Source organism: Amblyomma americanum, chromosome 10 (assembly GCF_052857255.1).
Source record: "Amblyomma americanum isolate KBUSLIRL-KWMA chromosome 10, ASM5285725v1, whole genome shotgun sequence".
NCBI classification, from domain to species: domain Eukaryota; kingdom Metazoa; phylum Arthropoda; class Arachnida; order Ixodida; family Ixodidae; genus Amblyomma; species Amblyomma americanum.
This window is the reverse complement of record NC_135506.1, coordinates 67870854-67884817: the sequence shown is the minus strand read 5'-3', so window position 1 is coordinate 67884817 and position 13964 is coordinate 67870854. Positions and strand designations below refer to the sequence as shown.

The following is a 13964-nucleotide window of genomic DNA, read 5'->3' as shown; positions in this document are numbered from 1 at the left end:
TGACCAGGTTAAAATTAACTTACCTGAATTGTGTTTAATTTCACCAGATCAACGCTCCAGACATAGGCACAGTTTATACATACAGCCACCAGTTGCACGGAATGATACCTCCAAATATATCTTCTTTCGAAGGGCGATTAAAGAATGGAACGTACTACCAGATCCAGCTGCCATATCTTCACCTGCCAGTGCTTTTACAGCTGCTTTAGAGCCACTAATCTTCCCTGATATGAATGCGTCTTACTATGCAAATACTGTTTCTGATGCGCATAATACGAGCGTATTTTTGACTTTGTTCACTGCATGTCACTCTGCCACTGTTTTGCATTGTCGTGTCTTGTTCGACTTGGAGCGAGACATCTTTTCTTTGTTGTATTTTTTTCCACTCCTGTAAAGGCACTTACTTGGGTTGACAGTATGAATAAACAAACAAATGGGAATTCATGGTTTATAAACATGCGTGCTCAGATGCATCGCATTTTCTTTTCTTTCTTCCTTCTTACTAGCGCACTTTTGTCAAGACGTTTGTATTTCCCGCGTCAGAGTGTGCTGGTGCCGTCACCACCGAAACAGCTAAGAAGGACGGCCTCAACCGGGTTTCTTTTCTGTTACTGGGCTTCATGATTAAATCGCCCGCTTATATCTAGAGCATGGCCGAGAGTTATTATATCGCGCGGCCCGAAACATTTTTCAGGGATTCGTTTCCTTAGCGCCGCTAGCGCTACGTAACTCATAGTGTTTTGGCCCTAGCGGCAAAAAAAAATAAACCAATTTAGGACTAAAGAAGAAAAGACGCCAAAGTTTATTGTTTTTTATGCAATAAAACGCAAGGTATCAGAAATTTTGGATTACTGCGTAGATTTTTTCTTCTCTTGATGAAGAAATTAACACTCAATTTTTTCCTTCATGCAGTTTTGGTTTCGATTTCAATAGTATTGTGGGGCTATCGATTGTGTTATGAGTAAGGGAATGCTAGGCATACAAAAGGTGCCTTACATAATTATGGCTTCGTCGTTTTAATTCGCTTAAATTACTACAGTAGCCTGTCACAGAAGTTGGAATGGCAGAAAGTGATCACGTTAACGTTAATTTTGACATCAAAGTCACCGTCGGCTGCTGAAACCTACACAACAATTGTTATTTAATTCGTATAATTTCATTTCGCAGAAACAGGTGAATTCACGTGGTGATCCGTATTTTTTTATATTTCACACCATTCCTGTGAAGAAATCACAAGATTAAAAGGGGCGCACTGGGTTGATGTTTGCGTGCTTACCATGCATGCTTCCACGATTTCTTGTTTCCTGGAATTTTGTTTCCATATCAAATGAAAACTTGATCACCTTGCGAATGCATCTATACTGAACTCCGCAAAGCTATGTTGATTGCACTGTTTTCAACCGCACTTCTAGGGCTTATCACGCAGAAACAGACATGAGGCTAACGCTTGCTGCGCTCCAAGCGGTCGAGCTCTTTTTATGAACCACAGTTTTCAAACAGCTGCGTCTACTAAAAGCAATTTGTTTCGGAAACTGAAACCGAAACCAGAGTTTTTTTAAAAAATGATTAGTATGACGTTTAAAAAAAAAAAAACTACCTTTCGTTTTATTTTTGATATTCTTATAAATAAAATATAAATATTTGTCGTATATAATATCCAGGTTGTCTTTTCTAATAGAGATAATAACTGAGTGTTGTCACTCCGAGTATAGTGCCTTGAATAAATTATATGGGTAGAATATATTATATTCTAAACACTACACTCCGAGCTGATGTTTCTGATTTGGTCATATTTCCTTCCTGGAGAGCTATATAGATTTTTACACCAAAAATGCCGTTTGTGTAGATATTTGTACATCGAAATGAAGTGCATTGCCGTTTTCATGCGACAGAAAGGTACGTCTAAAATGCAACTGAACCACATTCTATGTTCTCGCTTTGTTCGTGCTCAGGTTACTTTAATAGCCTTTATTTCAAAGCCGCTCACTGCGGTGACGGGTACAGGAAAACAACTTGGAAATAGTTCGGGTTACGTCCGCTTGTAGCGCCACGGCGCTCAGTAAGGCTCACTTCTGTCGGGTCGCGCGTCCGTGGCAGAAAGTAGTCCGTAAACTACGCAACCGTTTCGGGGCGCTCCGAAGCTCCGGGAAGCGTCGGCGGCCATTGGCGGTGCCGATCTACGCGACTTCGGCGCCGACGTCTTCGTCCGGAGACGCCATCCCCGTCGTGACCGCCCGAGCAGCTTGGGCGAACCCTTCAGTTCAGCGCGGACCCAAGAGCAGCAGCAGTGCACCCTCGGAGAGGAGAAGAGAAAAAAGTCTGCCGCGGTGCGTGTGTGTGTCTGTGGTTGGTGTGGTGGTGCGCCGTCGAAGTGCCTGCGGCGCCTAGGCGCTGTCGCCTGAACAGCAGCGCAGGATGGCTGTACGCTCTGCGCTGTCCGCTGCTCCCTGTGGCGATTGGGACTCGCATCGGTGAACGTACCACGGCAGCGTCACAAACGCGTGCCTAAGCCTAAAAGAGAGAAAAAAAGTGTGCCTGTGGTTTCGGCTCCGGCCGTGCACGTTGCTCGGCTGTCGCGCAATCAGGAGTCCAGGCTCCTCAGGCCGAAACATGATGGATTCCTTGAGACATCCAGGTAAGCATCGGCGGAGCAACAAGCGCACACGTTTTGTGAGCGCGAGACCAACTGTGACTGTGCGCTTGCGACGGCGGGGCGGGTATCGGGTTGTTCGCTCACATCTGCACGTAGTCAGACCCGTGTCAGACGTTTCCTGAGCTTAGCCGGTAAATCTCGCAGAGTAACTGGGTGTTCAACCTTGTCTGGGACGCGCACCGCTCGCGTGACAACAGTCCTGTCGTTTCCAGACACTGCCCCCCACCGTTTCACCCCCCTGCAAATCCGCGCATTCAACTCCTCTCTCTGCTCTGTTGTCGGTCGGTTGAAACTGACAACGCCGCACTCTCCCTTCGGCAGCACCCAAGGCAAGCGCTTTTCTTACGCCTGAATGCCACTAGCCCTTGTTTAAAGTTTGAAACGAGTGCGGTTGTCGGTGTCACAGCGACGACGTCTTTCCGGCTCGCCCTTATTCTCTCGTTGCTAATATCCATATCTTCGCGCCCTTGTCACTCTCCTCTGCGCTGGTGCTCATTGCTGGAAGGACAGTTCGTCTGTGTGGGTGGAGGCTCGACTCCGTCCCTTTCGCTGAGCAGTGCAACACCCGCTTCTGTTCGCTTGATGGTGTCGTGTTGGCCCGTTCCGTGCTGCGACGACGCGGAGTCGTGCGTTGGGGCTGGCAGGCCGGTCGGCTTACGTGTTTCGCGTTAGACCGAGGCGCCGCGCGAGTGTCGTTCGGGCGAACCCTCCCGGGACTAGCTGGACAAACAACACCACCCCGACTACCCAGAAGGGAGGGCAACAACAGTATCGCCTGCGCGTCGAGGGGAGATTAGCATAGAAGACGTCGCGCCTGCGAACTGTTCTTCGCGACAGACCGCCCGTCCTTGTGCAAGAAGACTTCGAGAATTCCTTGGCGTACGTGCGGCGACCGCGTGACTTGTCCGCAACGTCGCGTAGTCTTTTTTTTCTTTTGTTTTTCATTCCTCCTGGACGGGAGAGTTGGTGCGTAGTGGTATTCCGCAACCCGCCCCATTCGCGGAGGAAGGAAACCCTCTCTCGGCTCTGGATGATTAGTGATGTCGCGCTCGTTCGGAAGTTTGTCGGCCTTTCACCCCGATTTTGCGAGTGACTCATCGGCGCCCCCAGGCGGCGTAACATGTCCTATCTCGCGCCCTGAAAGCGGCGTCAGCGCGGCGAGTTTTTACGCGAGAAATTTTGCGACTAGACAGAGAAGGAAACACGCAGGGCTTTAAAAAAGCGATTCCACGGCGAGGGTAGTTAGTGCGTAGCTGCAAGCTGTCAGGCTGGAGTTATTGGTAAGGCTTAGATTTTCGTCTGGTCTCTCGTACGCCCCCGCTTTTCCCGTTCCGTATGGTGCATTGCTCAAAGGCTCTTATTTCACTGAAATATTCGAAACCTTGTTTTTATTGTGCCCTGCCTAAAGAGATATTACCAAGGTAATCGCAGTGAGCCTGCGGATAAACGGTCGAAAAAGTTCATTGCTTGCGCCCGCTGTTTGTCAACGTTTCGTTTCTTTTTGTTTGTGCGTGTTAAGCATTCTGTTCTGCCACTTACACTTAGAAAGCACTGTTTGAAATGCTTAACATTCTGCAAGATTAGGAACGAATTTAGAGAATGTATTTTAAAACTTTTTTAGAGGTCATTTCAACGGGCTTTTGACGTACGACCAAGTTCTTGAGATTTCCGAAGTATTATTCGGAGTGTTGCCGCCTTGAAAAACACACACATCGGGAAGGGAGGGGGTGCAAATTCTTGAAATCTGCTTTTCAGGAATCGAGTTTCCGGTTGACCGTTTCTGTGGGTGTTATCTTCGAGCAGTCTGACCTGCTGACTTACAACGCGCATGGGTACGCGCGCTGTCAGGTGAGAGAGAGAGAGAGAAAACAAGCAACGAAAAAGCTGCTGAGCCGGCTGCGCCTGTCGGGATTTTGTGCGTGTAGGCATGCGCTCAAACAACAAGAAAGTAGCTTTTCCCATGACTGCTTTTCATCACTACTCCCGTCACACTGGCGTCTTTCGCACAGCCTGCTGGGGCCGCCGACAGGCACCGTTGTAGTCGCGGCGTCTCGCTAATCCACGTTAGCAATTTTTTTGAGGCGCGCTAATTAACTGGAAAACACCTGACTGACCGATAGCGGCATACCCGTGTAAACAGCCAGAGCGCCATTTTCAGGCCCAGATTCGCGGGACGTTTGATTTTTTTTTTCTTGGCCTACATTTATAAAAGACCAAATTGAGGCACCAGTTTATTCGCTGTGTGGCGCCTCTGCTATGTGGCCCCTCTTCTATGTGGCCCTCACCTAAGTATGTAGCATATGCATGGTGATATGAGGTTTGGTGCCTCGCGTGCCTTTTGAACCGTTAGCGGCGGGCCATGATCGTGATGAGGCGGCTGGAAGGGACGGGATGTAGCCTGGAAGTAGCCCGAGCCTCGTCGTCTGCGCTGGCTGGCAAGGCCGCGTCACGTTTGCTACGCAGGCGTCGGTATGCGCGCTGTCTGTTGACCCGCTTTGGGAGGGGGGGGGGGGGGGGGGGGGGGGGGGGTGTGCCGCAGCGGCGACGGCGTAATAAGCGCCGCTAGGGTACCCAAACACCACAAGCAAAAGTAACGGGAAGTCCAGTCTAGACGGTGAAAAGCGCTTTCCCGGGCCGGGGAGGAGACTGGCCCGAGCACCGTTCTTGACAATGACCTGATTCGCCGGCGCCCGCTAGTTGTGGCCGCCCTGGAGAGCAGCAGACGGGGGCCCCCCTCTTGTGTATGTGCGTGTTCCTGCGTGCGTGCATTTGGTGCTCGCGCGCGCGCGTGTTGTTTTTTGAACGGCGTGACGCGTTCCGCGCGTCTGCGCGCCCGACGGCGCGGCCTCGAATCGCCGTCTGCGAGCTGGCCGCACGCCGTCAAATGGTCCCAGCGTGCCTCGATGGGCGATCGTCGAGGGGACGTCGCGCCGCCGACGTCTAGTGAGTCACTGCGGTTTTGGGCCACGCCGCCGGCTGCGCTGAAGCGGTACTACGGCGCTCGCGTCTATTTTTTTTTTTCCATTCGCTCTAACCGTCGTTCTTGCTCGAAACGCAAGACGTGGTGAAGAAAGAGTCGTTAACATGCTTGAAACACCGTTTGAAGTGCATGCGCAGAATTCCTGTAATTCCTGGAACCCTTGTTTTTGCTGTTAAGCATGCATGTTGCACGGTTGGCAATGTTCTGTTAATTTGTGCGTATGCTTCGTAGAGCTCTTGAAGTAAGGCTAGGAACTGCTGCTTGTAACAGTTTTGTTTCCTTAGTCATGCGCGGACATTAGCTTAAATCGCATCATTGACAGGCAGTAACATCAGGAAAGGAATCGTGGCTTAAGGAAGAGAATTTATGCTCAGTGTGTGGTGTGTGTTAACAGCCCTAGTGGTCCTGAAGAAAATTTTTCACAAATAACACCGCCTAATCTTGCGTGCTAACCGTAGTACCATGGCCACAGTATTTTATTGACCGTGAAACAAGAAGGGATGTGAGATCTAAGCCAGTGGCCTGCATTTTTTTTACCTGCCATGACAGTGTTGTGGAAAGACATTGTCTCGAGATCATCAGAACTTAAAGGGGCACCGAGGATTGATTGATTGATTGATTGATTCTGGGTATCTTGACATTTGGCCAGCAGCAAAAGACGCATTTATCGCTGAGAAAATTGGATTTCAAATTTTTCCCCACAGGATGGGTGGCCACCGTTTCGAAGTCAATGGTGCTGTAGCATAGCCTTTGGAGTCGGCACCCAGAAATCTGCTTTAGTGCATGGATTTCACTTGGTGATATGGGGCGGGTAATGGCGACACCTATATTTCATCATAAGGTGAAAGCCTTTATAGGCTCGTCATTGTGGACAGGATTTGTGTGCCCTCAGAAAGTGTCCGCTCCACTTTTCAGTGAAATAAAATGAAAGAAAAAGATTTCGACGAGGATTTGATTTGAACCCACGCGGGCAGAGTGCAGTGGATTAGCAGTCCATCGCTTTAACCACTTGGCCACCTAGTCCGAGGGGAAGAGGGTGTTTTTGTTTGAAGGCGTATGTCATAACTTGAAACCGGATATAGCGAATACATTGCATATAATAAAGGTGTAGTATTCCGTAACTTGAAACCGGATATAACGAAAATACCAGATATAACGAAGGTATAGTATGTTGTAACTTGAAACCGAAATTCCAGAAGTGTGAGGTGACTTAAGTGCTCCCCTGAATTTTTTTTTGGTCTTTTCTAGCTTGTAAAAGCTCCATTTTCAGTGAGAGTGGTTTCCTTGTGATTAGAATGCAGTACCCTCTCAGTACGGGCCAGTTTTTTGTTTTTATTATTTCTTGAAACAGGTCTAATTGGGGGGCCAAAACTAAATTCATAGAAACACCTGATGAGGCTGCGGCCCCCTTCATGCAAATTTATCGCTAAATATCCTCAGTGCCCCTTTAAGAAAAATCTTGTGCATTTTGTTCAGTGTTCAGATTCTTGATGTAGGATGTGAACTGCTTCAACCTGATTGAAGGCTTAATCTAATTAATGCCAATGTGCCTTTTTGTTGTCGAGGTATTTGACAGTCACAGTGGGCTGCCAAAAATGGCAAGCGAGGAAGGCATTTGATAAACAGAGAGTGGGTTGTAGCAACAAGCAGGTTGTAATGCGACATACTGTCGTATCGCAAGAGAACCCTTTTACCAGCTGGGTCAGCGTAGTTGCAGTTTGCTTCCAGAGGCAGGTGATTTTGGAAATTGCTACTTCGGTCACAACCATGACTATGCTCATCCTGGTAGTGTGTTGCTCCAAAACTAATGCTTTATTTTCTCAAGAGAGAGGGCAGGAGTAACTCTTCTAGTAGGCACTCCTATCAGGTGTCAACTCTTCATTCTTCAAATTCAGCAGCCACGTGGTTTCACACCCACTATGCAGATGCTTTGTGGAACTCCAGAACATCACTGATATCGTGTGCTGATAAAGGACTCATTCCAAACTTGTAATTTTTTTGTCCAGTTTCTGTTATGATGCCTTCAACAACTGAAATGTAGCCTGTTGTCTCTAATTGTGTCCATTACCTCATTATGGCAGCTTTGTTTTGAACTATCACAATATTAGAACTTTATAGCACATGCGTACACTTGGTGGCTTGCAGTCTTGTCACTATATGGATCTTTTTTACTTCAGTGGATTTTGATAGGTCTCACGCTTTTCAAAGAATTAATGCCACAGTTTTGAGCACATTACAGGAGGGACAGCTTTCTCAACACCTCTGCACAAGCATAGGTTGTCTCTGCATTGTGCTACTCCTTTTTGGTCACTCGTAAGATAAGTAGTGGTGCTTATATGGGCTGTCAAAACGGAAGTCTTCACTCAAGCCCCTTTGAGACACCATTGTCTGTCTTAACTGGTTCATTTGGGTAGCCACAGATTATACTCCATTTCATACATAGCAGGTAAAGCTGTGGAGGCTATGGAACTAGTGTGTCTGCAAATTCATATTACTCTACCAACCATCATTCATTCTTCTCGAAGCCTCAATGAGTGTTTGGATTAAAGCTAAGAGCGGTTTAAAACAAGGTGCGGTCGCTGAAAATCTTCATCAAAACTGTGAGGCGCTCAGTGTTCAGGCCCCCTGGCTGTAATTTTCACTAAGAGTGGACTTGTTCTTAGGCATGGATGGAGTTTGAGCATTTCGCCCTACCAGTTGCATGTCGTACCGCCACATGTCATTCTTACTGCTCAATGTCTCGAGTCGCAGTACGAAAATGGGGCAACGAAGTTCAGGAGGTTACCAGTCATGGCACTGAAGATTTGTCGCAACAAAATATGCCTATGTTCACTTTGGTTGTTCGGCGAACTTTTCTGGTGTGCAGACAGCCTGTACAAACAGGCGTGCTAGCTTTGGCAGCGTTGACTGCTATGTATGAAACAGAGTAAAAGTAAAGTTAAGCATCATCTGTACTAGGGTTAAAAGAAGTTATCAGCCAGAGGTATGTGAAATGTAGTTCTGTTAAACCATTTATTTTTTTTGCATTTCATTATATGTTAAGATCATTAAGACAAGCTGTGCTTTGGCAGGCATTGCATAAATATTGCATCAAATCCTGTCAGGTAGTTATCGGTGCATGCTTTATTCCATACATGCTTATATATGACAGGCAAAAATTGTGGTAGTATGAATACCTTTGAATGCATTGTAGAATGGATTTATTTCAAAAACAAAGGGAAACTTTACACTTTTATCTCCCAGGTTTGTGTTAACACATGTGCTGTGGCCAGCGTCTGTTTTTCGCAAATTGTAGGGTACTTTCAAAGTCGTGACAATTGGATCTTTCAGAAGGTTATTTTGTTTAAAGCATTAGGGGTGAGAATGTGAACACAATAGCGCTAATGTAAAGGGAATAGGTAAGTGTACAAAGGAAACAAGTATGCAAGCTGAGGGTGCGTTTTTCTGCTTGCTTGGATGTCTTATTCTATGAACTCAACACTGTGTTTGTACACAGTCAACATTTCAGCAATCACATATTTTGCAGCAGTTTGGACTGTGGCTAGTTTATACTAGACCACATTGAGAGAAAACCAAGGAAAAGCGACAGGAGACAGCGTTCATGCTGTGCCAGCTTCTTATGTCCTGCCTGCATGTTGTTTTCTGAACATGACATCTTAAAGTCTGAATTATTTGCTCCCTAATCTGTTAACTATTGAAAGGCCGTCACATTTCACTGTTGTATGTCACATTGGAATTTGTGGCAGAATCGTATTGAAGAACACGTCATGAGCTGGTTGGTTGTTCATCTTAATGAAAATGACGATTATCTTGTCATCCTGTAATGCGAACATAAGGCCCTTCCTCCCGAAGCCTCGAGAGTTCTTTAATTTGTCCAGCATCCTGAGCCCTTTGGTTGTTACCCACTAACTGCCATCTAATGGTTTCGTATGGTTTCTAGAATTTGGAATATATTTTAGCAGTCATGTATGTTGTGCCTTTGAGCCTCGAGCCAACAAACCCCTTCTGCACCTTGACTCAGCTCACTCGAAGTTAGTTAAGCGCAGTATTGTTAACTTTTGCTTCTTTAATGCAGTGCAGTTAAAAAATTATGCAGTCATAAGCATGAAGATGCTTTATTTACCAGACGCGCTGACTTGTGCAGGCTGGTTACCCGCTCACGCTTTTATCCTCAGTGGCCGAGGCCATGTTAACTAAGAAAGAAGCACGCCAAAGGGACACGGATAAGAAGATTGCTGTGATTCCTTACTCACACGGGATTTGTCACCCCATGAAGAAATAGGAAAAAGAGTAGGAATAGATTGTTTTTTCAGCTCCGGATTGCTTGTCTAGCCTGTGCAAGTGCATAAACCAGATGGGTCACAGATATGTTGGTTGCACCACAAATCATCACAGTCGATTTGTTTCCTGTGCTCAAGGCGTAGTTTATTCCATTCCCTAGTCTTATGGCCATGCTGAAATAGGCCAAACCAGTAGATGCCTTTACAAAAGACCATTAGAACATAACTAAATGTGACTATGCGGATTTCAGGCCACCTTGGCGTCTATTGTGGCCATTATAAATGCACACCTCTGTTGAGTGATTCGAGTGTGCTGAGCAGATGCGAAGACCAAATCACGCAAGAAATTATTGAGGCCAAAAACATCGCACGCCTTAAAGACTGTTGTGTCAGTACTCGGTCTACAGCCCTTCCGGATAAGGAATATCGTTTCCTTTCGACAGCTCAGTGACCATGATTTCCTGCCATTTCCCTCTTTGGTTTTTTATCAATCATGTCTTGTCCTTGTTGTTTTGATGCTTTCAGTATATTTACCAAGGTGTCGGAACAAATAATAAACCTTCAGTTAGTTCAGTGCCTGAATCTCGTCTCCCCTTCCCTTTCCCTTTACGGACAGGATAGCAGTATCCTGAAACAAGTTAATTTCATGCATTGTTCAGCTGGCTGTTGCTGCTAGCACTAGTGTTAGTGTACACACTTCCCCAAGGAGCATTCGGTCATCCCAGGTCCTATAAGGTGGCATAGAGACGGTGTGACATGGCGGAGGTGGTGGTGACGGTGGCATTGATATAGCATGCATCTCTAGAAGCAATGTGGCTTCTTGACTTTGTAGCATCCTCCATCTGAGATTTAGCATATATATATATATATATATATATATATATACAGCAGTAAATATTTTCAGGTATTAGTAAGAGCTTATGCTTGAGTTTGGCTTTATTTCAGGCTCAAAATAAATGTTCATTTATGTTAGTATCTTACTGCTAGTTTTCACGTGCCGCAGAAACTCAATCGGCATTAACACAGGCACCAAACTCGGCACGCTAAAGTTGTGACAAACACTTTAGACTGTAGTTTTTCAGAGCCTTTACTTTTTCTCTAGGCATGTTTCTGTGGGCCGATTACTGTATATGTGGGCAAAGACCGCACTTTTTTTTCTCAATTTTGGCAATTTTCAGCCCTTACCTGAGAGCGGAATTCTACAGTTCAGTTAGAAGTTGTAGTCAGAAGAGCTTACTTTATTGACCAATACAGTGCAACACTGTATTTGGCTGTATTTGCTATGTGTAATTATTGCGCACTGATCTTATCCTAAGCATCTCTGCAAGTTTGTTAGCATTGTACATTGTTCACATATACGGTAATAGAAGAGGCAACCCATACCGTTGTTTGAAGCGGCAGCCAGAGGGTCATTCAGGCTTAAAGGAAGAGCAGAAATTAGTGCTCGACTCTAAATATGTTTTCGACTAGCGAAGAAGTGCCGTGATTGAGTGAGCACAAGACAGTTGTCAAGACATATTTGCAGTTATTCAGCCGTTTTGCGCATTACATCAAACTAAGATACAACTGAAATTCATGTTAATCATATCGCCATTTCTCTATCACAGTATGGCCAGAAAGCTGTGTTTAATCTAGAGCTGAATCGACTGAAGCTGGATGACAGCAGTAATGCACAGCTGCAGTTCAGTGAAATGCACATGGAAATGAAAGAAAAAAAATCTCCCTTTGCTACAGACATCTGCCACAAAATGTCACCAGTATGCTTCACATCAGCTCAGTGTTGAAGCACTGCACTGCTTTTGTGCAGCTGCAATTTGAAATGATGGTCAGATATACAAAACTCCAAATAGGAATGCACTCACGACGCAGTGTTGGGGTGTTTACAAACCACTTTTTGACTTGCTGGCAAGAACAACATTCTTGCATTTTCAAAAGTTCATTGATTCGCACATCACGAAATCTCAAAATATTCTCATTTTTGATGCATACCCTCGTGCTCCAAACCATTACAGTCGTCCACGTCGCAAAGAGCGATCACTAGCTCACTGCTTCAGAAAGATCCCGCACCACCACAGTCTCTGAAACAACTGAAAAGTTCTACAGATGTCCACCATCTTGTTCCTCAAAGCCTCCAAATTGTGAGGGAAAGCTGCTGTTGCTTGGCGCAGCATTTGCAGTGGGTGTTTTTTCAACGGTTTTGAAAACTACACTATTTCACTGATGTGATGAGCACCTTTTGCATTGGAGCTGCATTGACAGTATGGCCTATCCCAACAGGATGCTTGCCATGTGACTGTAGTGTAGGCACCTACTGGAGATGCAGTTGCTTGCTTGAACTGTCTTGGCAATAAAAAAGTTATCACTGGAACTTAGCGTAAAAAAAAACACAAGACCACATGAGGCTTACGGTAGCAGTTCAGTGTGCAAAGCTTTGCTGAGATATCATCTCTATTGTGTAGAGACACTTTGAATCCATGTGATTGCATATTGCGAATAGTGGCATGAGCAGCACGTGGGAAAGAATGTGAACCTTTGTATCTCATTGAAGGCACACACATGTGCTAACTCTAGTTGGTGCAAGCAATCAACACTCTTTGTTAGTAGTTGTGGGTTTGTCCATGCTCACACTTGACTGCAAAGTCTGTACCTAATTCCCCTAATCCCATTAATCGCTCACTGCAGTCTCCACCTAAACCACATGATCACACTTGGCACAGTCACAGAAGTTTATGGCAATCCAGCCGTTGGTCTGGGACTTAGGCACCTGTTCCTGCATGCTGTGGCAGCAGCGTTTGCATTGTCAGCATAACCGGTTGAGAATGAAAGTCACCTGGTTGATGGCTGCCGCGGGAAGACATGAGACGGCTAGGTGCGTAACACGTCACTTACCAGCAGTGGCAGGCGGCGTGTGAAGAGCTGCGCTAAACTTCGCATTACGTACTCTCGTAATTGCCTGTCAGTTTTTTGGTTTATGCATGGCCCACTTTGTTGTCGGGCCCACCGGAAATGTCTGTTACCACGCTTCTGCTTTCAGAAAAATTTTTTCTCATTATGTCACCTGAAGGGAATTTTTCAGGCTCCGAGTTAGTAATCCACTGAGCAGCAGGCCTTTCTTGTTCTGTGTCTTCAGCACTAATGAGTAAAATTCTTTGCAAAGGTACTTCAGCAAAGTTTGTGGCTCCCCCTGTCGCTGGAATGCGTACCTCAATGTCGACACACTTTGTAGCTGCTCAAGGGCCGGTGACGTTAATTCATTGAAACCGGCTTCCACGGGATGGCTGACCGACAGCCGGAATGTCAAGGGTACGAGACTGCAGCTTCAGCCGTGTTTTCTTTTGGGGTTGTGGTGCGCGGCGTGACGCAGGTCTTTTCTTCTCTGGCTAGAAAGAGGCCAACATTCTGCGTGCTTCCGCTGCCACCATTGTTCTTGTTAATGGCCGGTGACAGGCTGCCTTTGTGAGGCGTGTTTACTAAAGTAGCTGGGGACGCAGTCAGTCATTGTTGGGAGATGCGTGCGCACGGTTCTGTTCAGTGCCAAGGCCTAGGAGCTTGCAGCTGCCGCCAGCACGACGACAGGGAGTGCGAATGTCTGCACTTGGCCACTGTCTGTGAGTGCACATCTATGGTTTTGAGCTGTCCAAGGGGCGAGTAGGCAGGGCATAGGGTAGTGATGTCATGAAACAGAACGGCCCATTGGATATGGAAAACTTTCTCTCTTAAGCAGGCCAGGGAATCTTTTGGCTTTTGAAACTCCAGTTGAATATTCCTGAAATAAAATGTTAAAAGGAAAGCAGCACCAGTTATTGGGAATGGGCGGTTGTGATCAGGTCTGATCTTGTGGAGTCGATACTGGGCTGGAGTATAGCCTGTCAAAACAGCCGCCATACCATTTGTGGTTTGTTGTGTGGAATTAGTTGGATGAGCGGCTGTTTTGCTGGTATGCTACTTTTATTTTTTGACATGCTTCACACGTTGTGGTGCTTGTCTGAGTTGACATTAACTTCTTCTATCTTTGTGTCTACAAAACTTTTCGATGTACCGCACTGTTTTG

General features: G+C 46.1%; 1 protein-coding gene across 21 annotated transcripts in view; it reads left to right on the top strand.

Moving 5' to 3' along the window:
• Positions 1-2500: 2500 nt before the first annotated feature.
• Positions 2501-13964, top strand: part of Wnk (Wnk kinase) — a 138266-nt gene continuing 126802 nt past the window's right edge. For 6 of the 21 annotated variants that reach the window (XM_077638992.1, XM_077638993.1, XM_077638981.1 and 3 more), the window contains exon 1: positions 4431-4501. In XM_077638992.1, the coding sequence (XP_077495118.1) occupies positions 4482-4501 (20 nt within the window). In that variant the 5' untranslated portion in view covers positions 4431-4481. Of the gene's footprint in view, positions 2636-4428; positions 4502-13964 lie in introns of those variants that run through there. The other 15 variants (XM_077638995.1, XM_077638990.1, XM_077638988.1 and 12 more) reach the window with 6 other exon arrangements.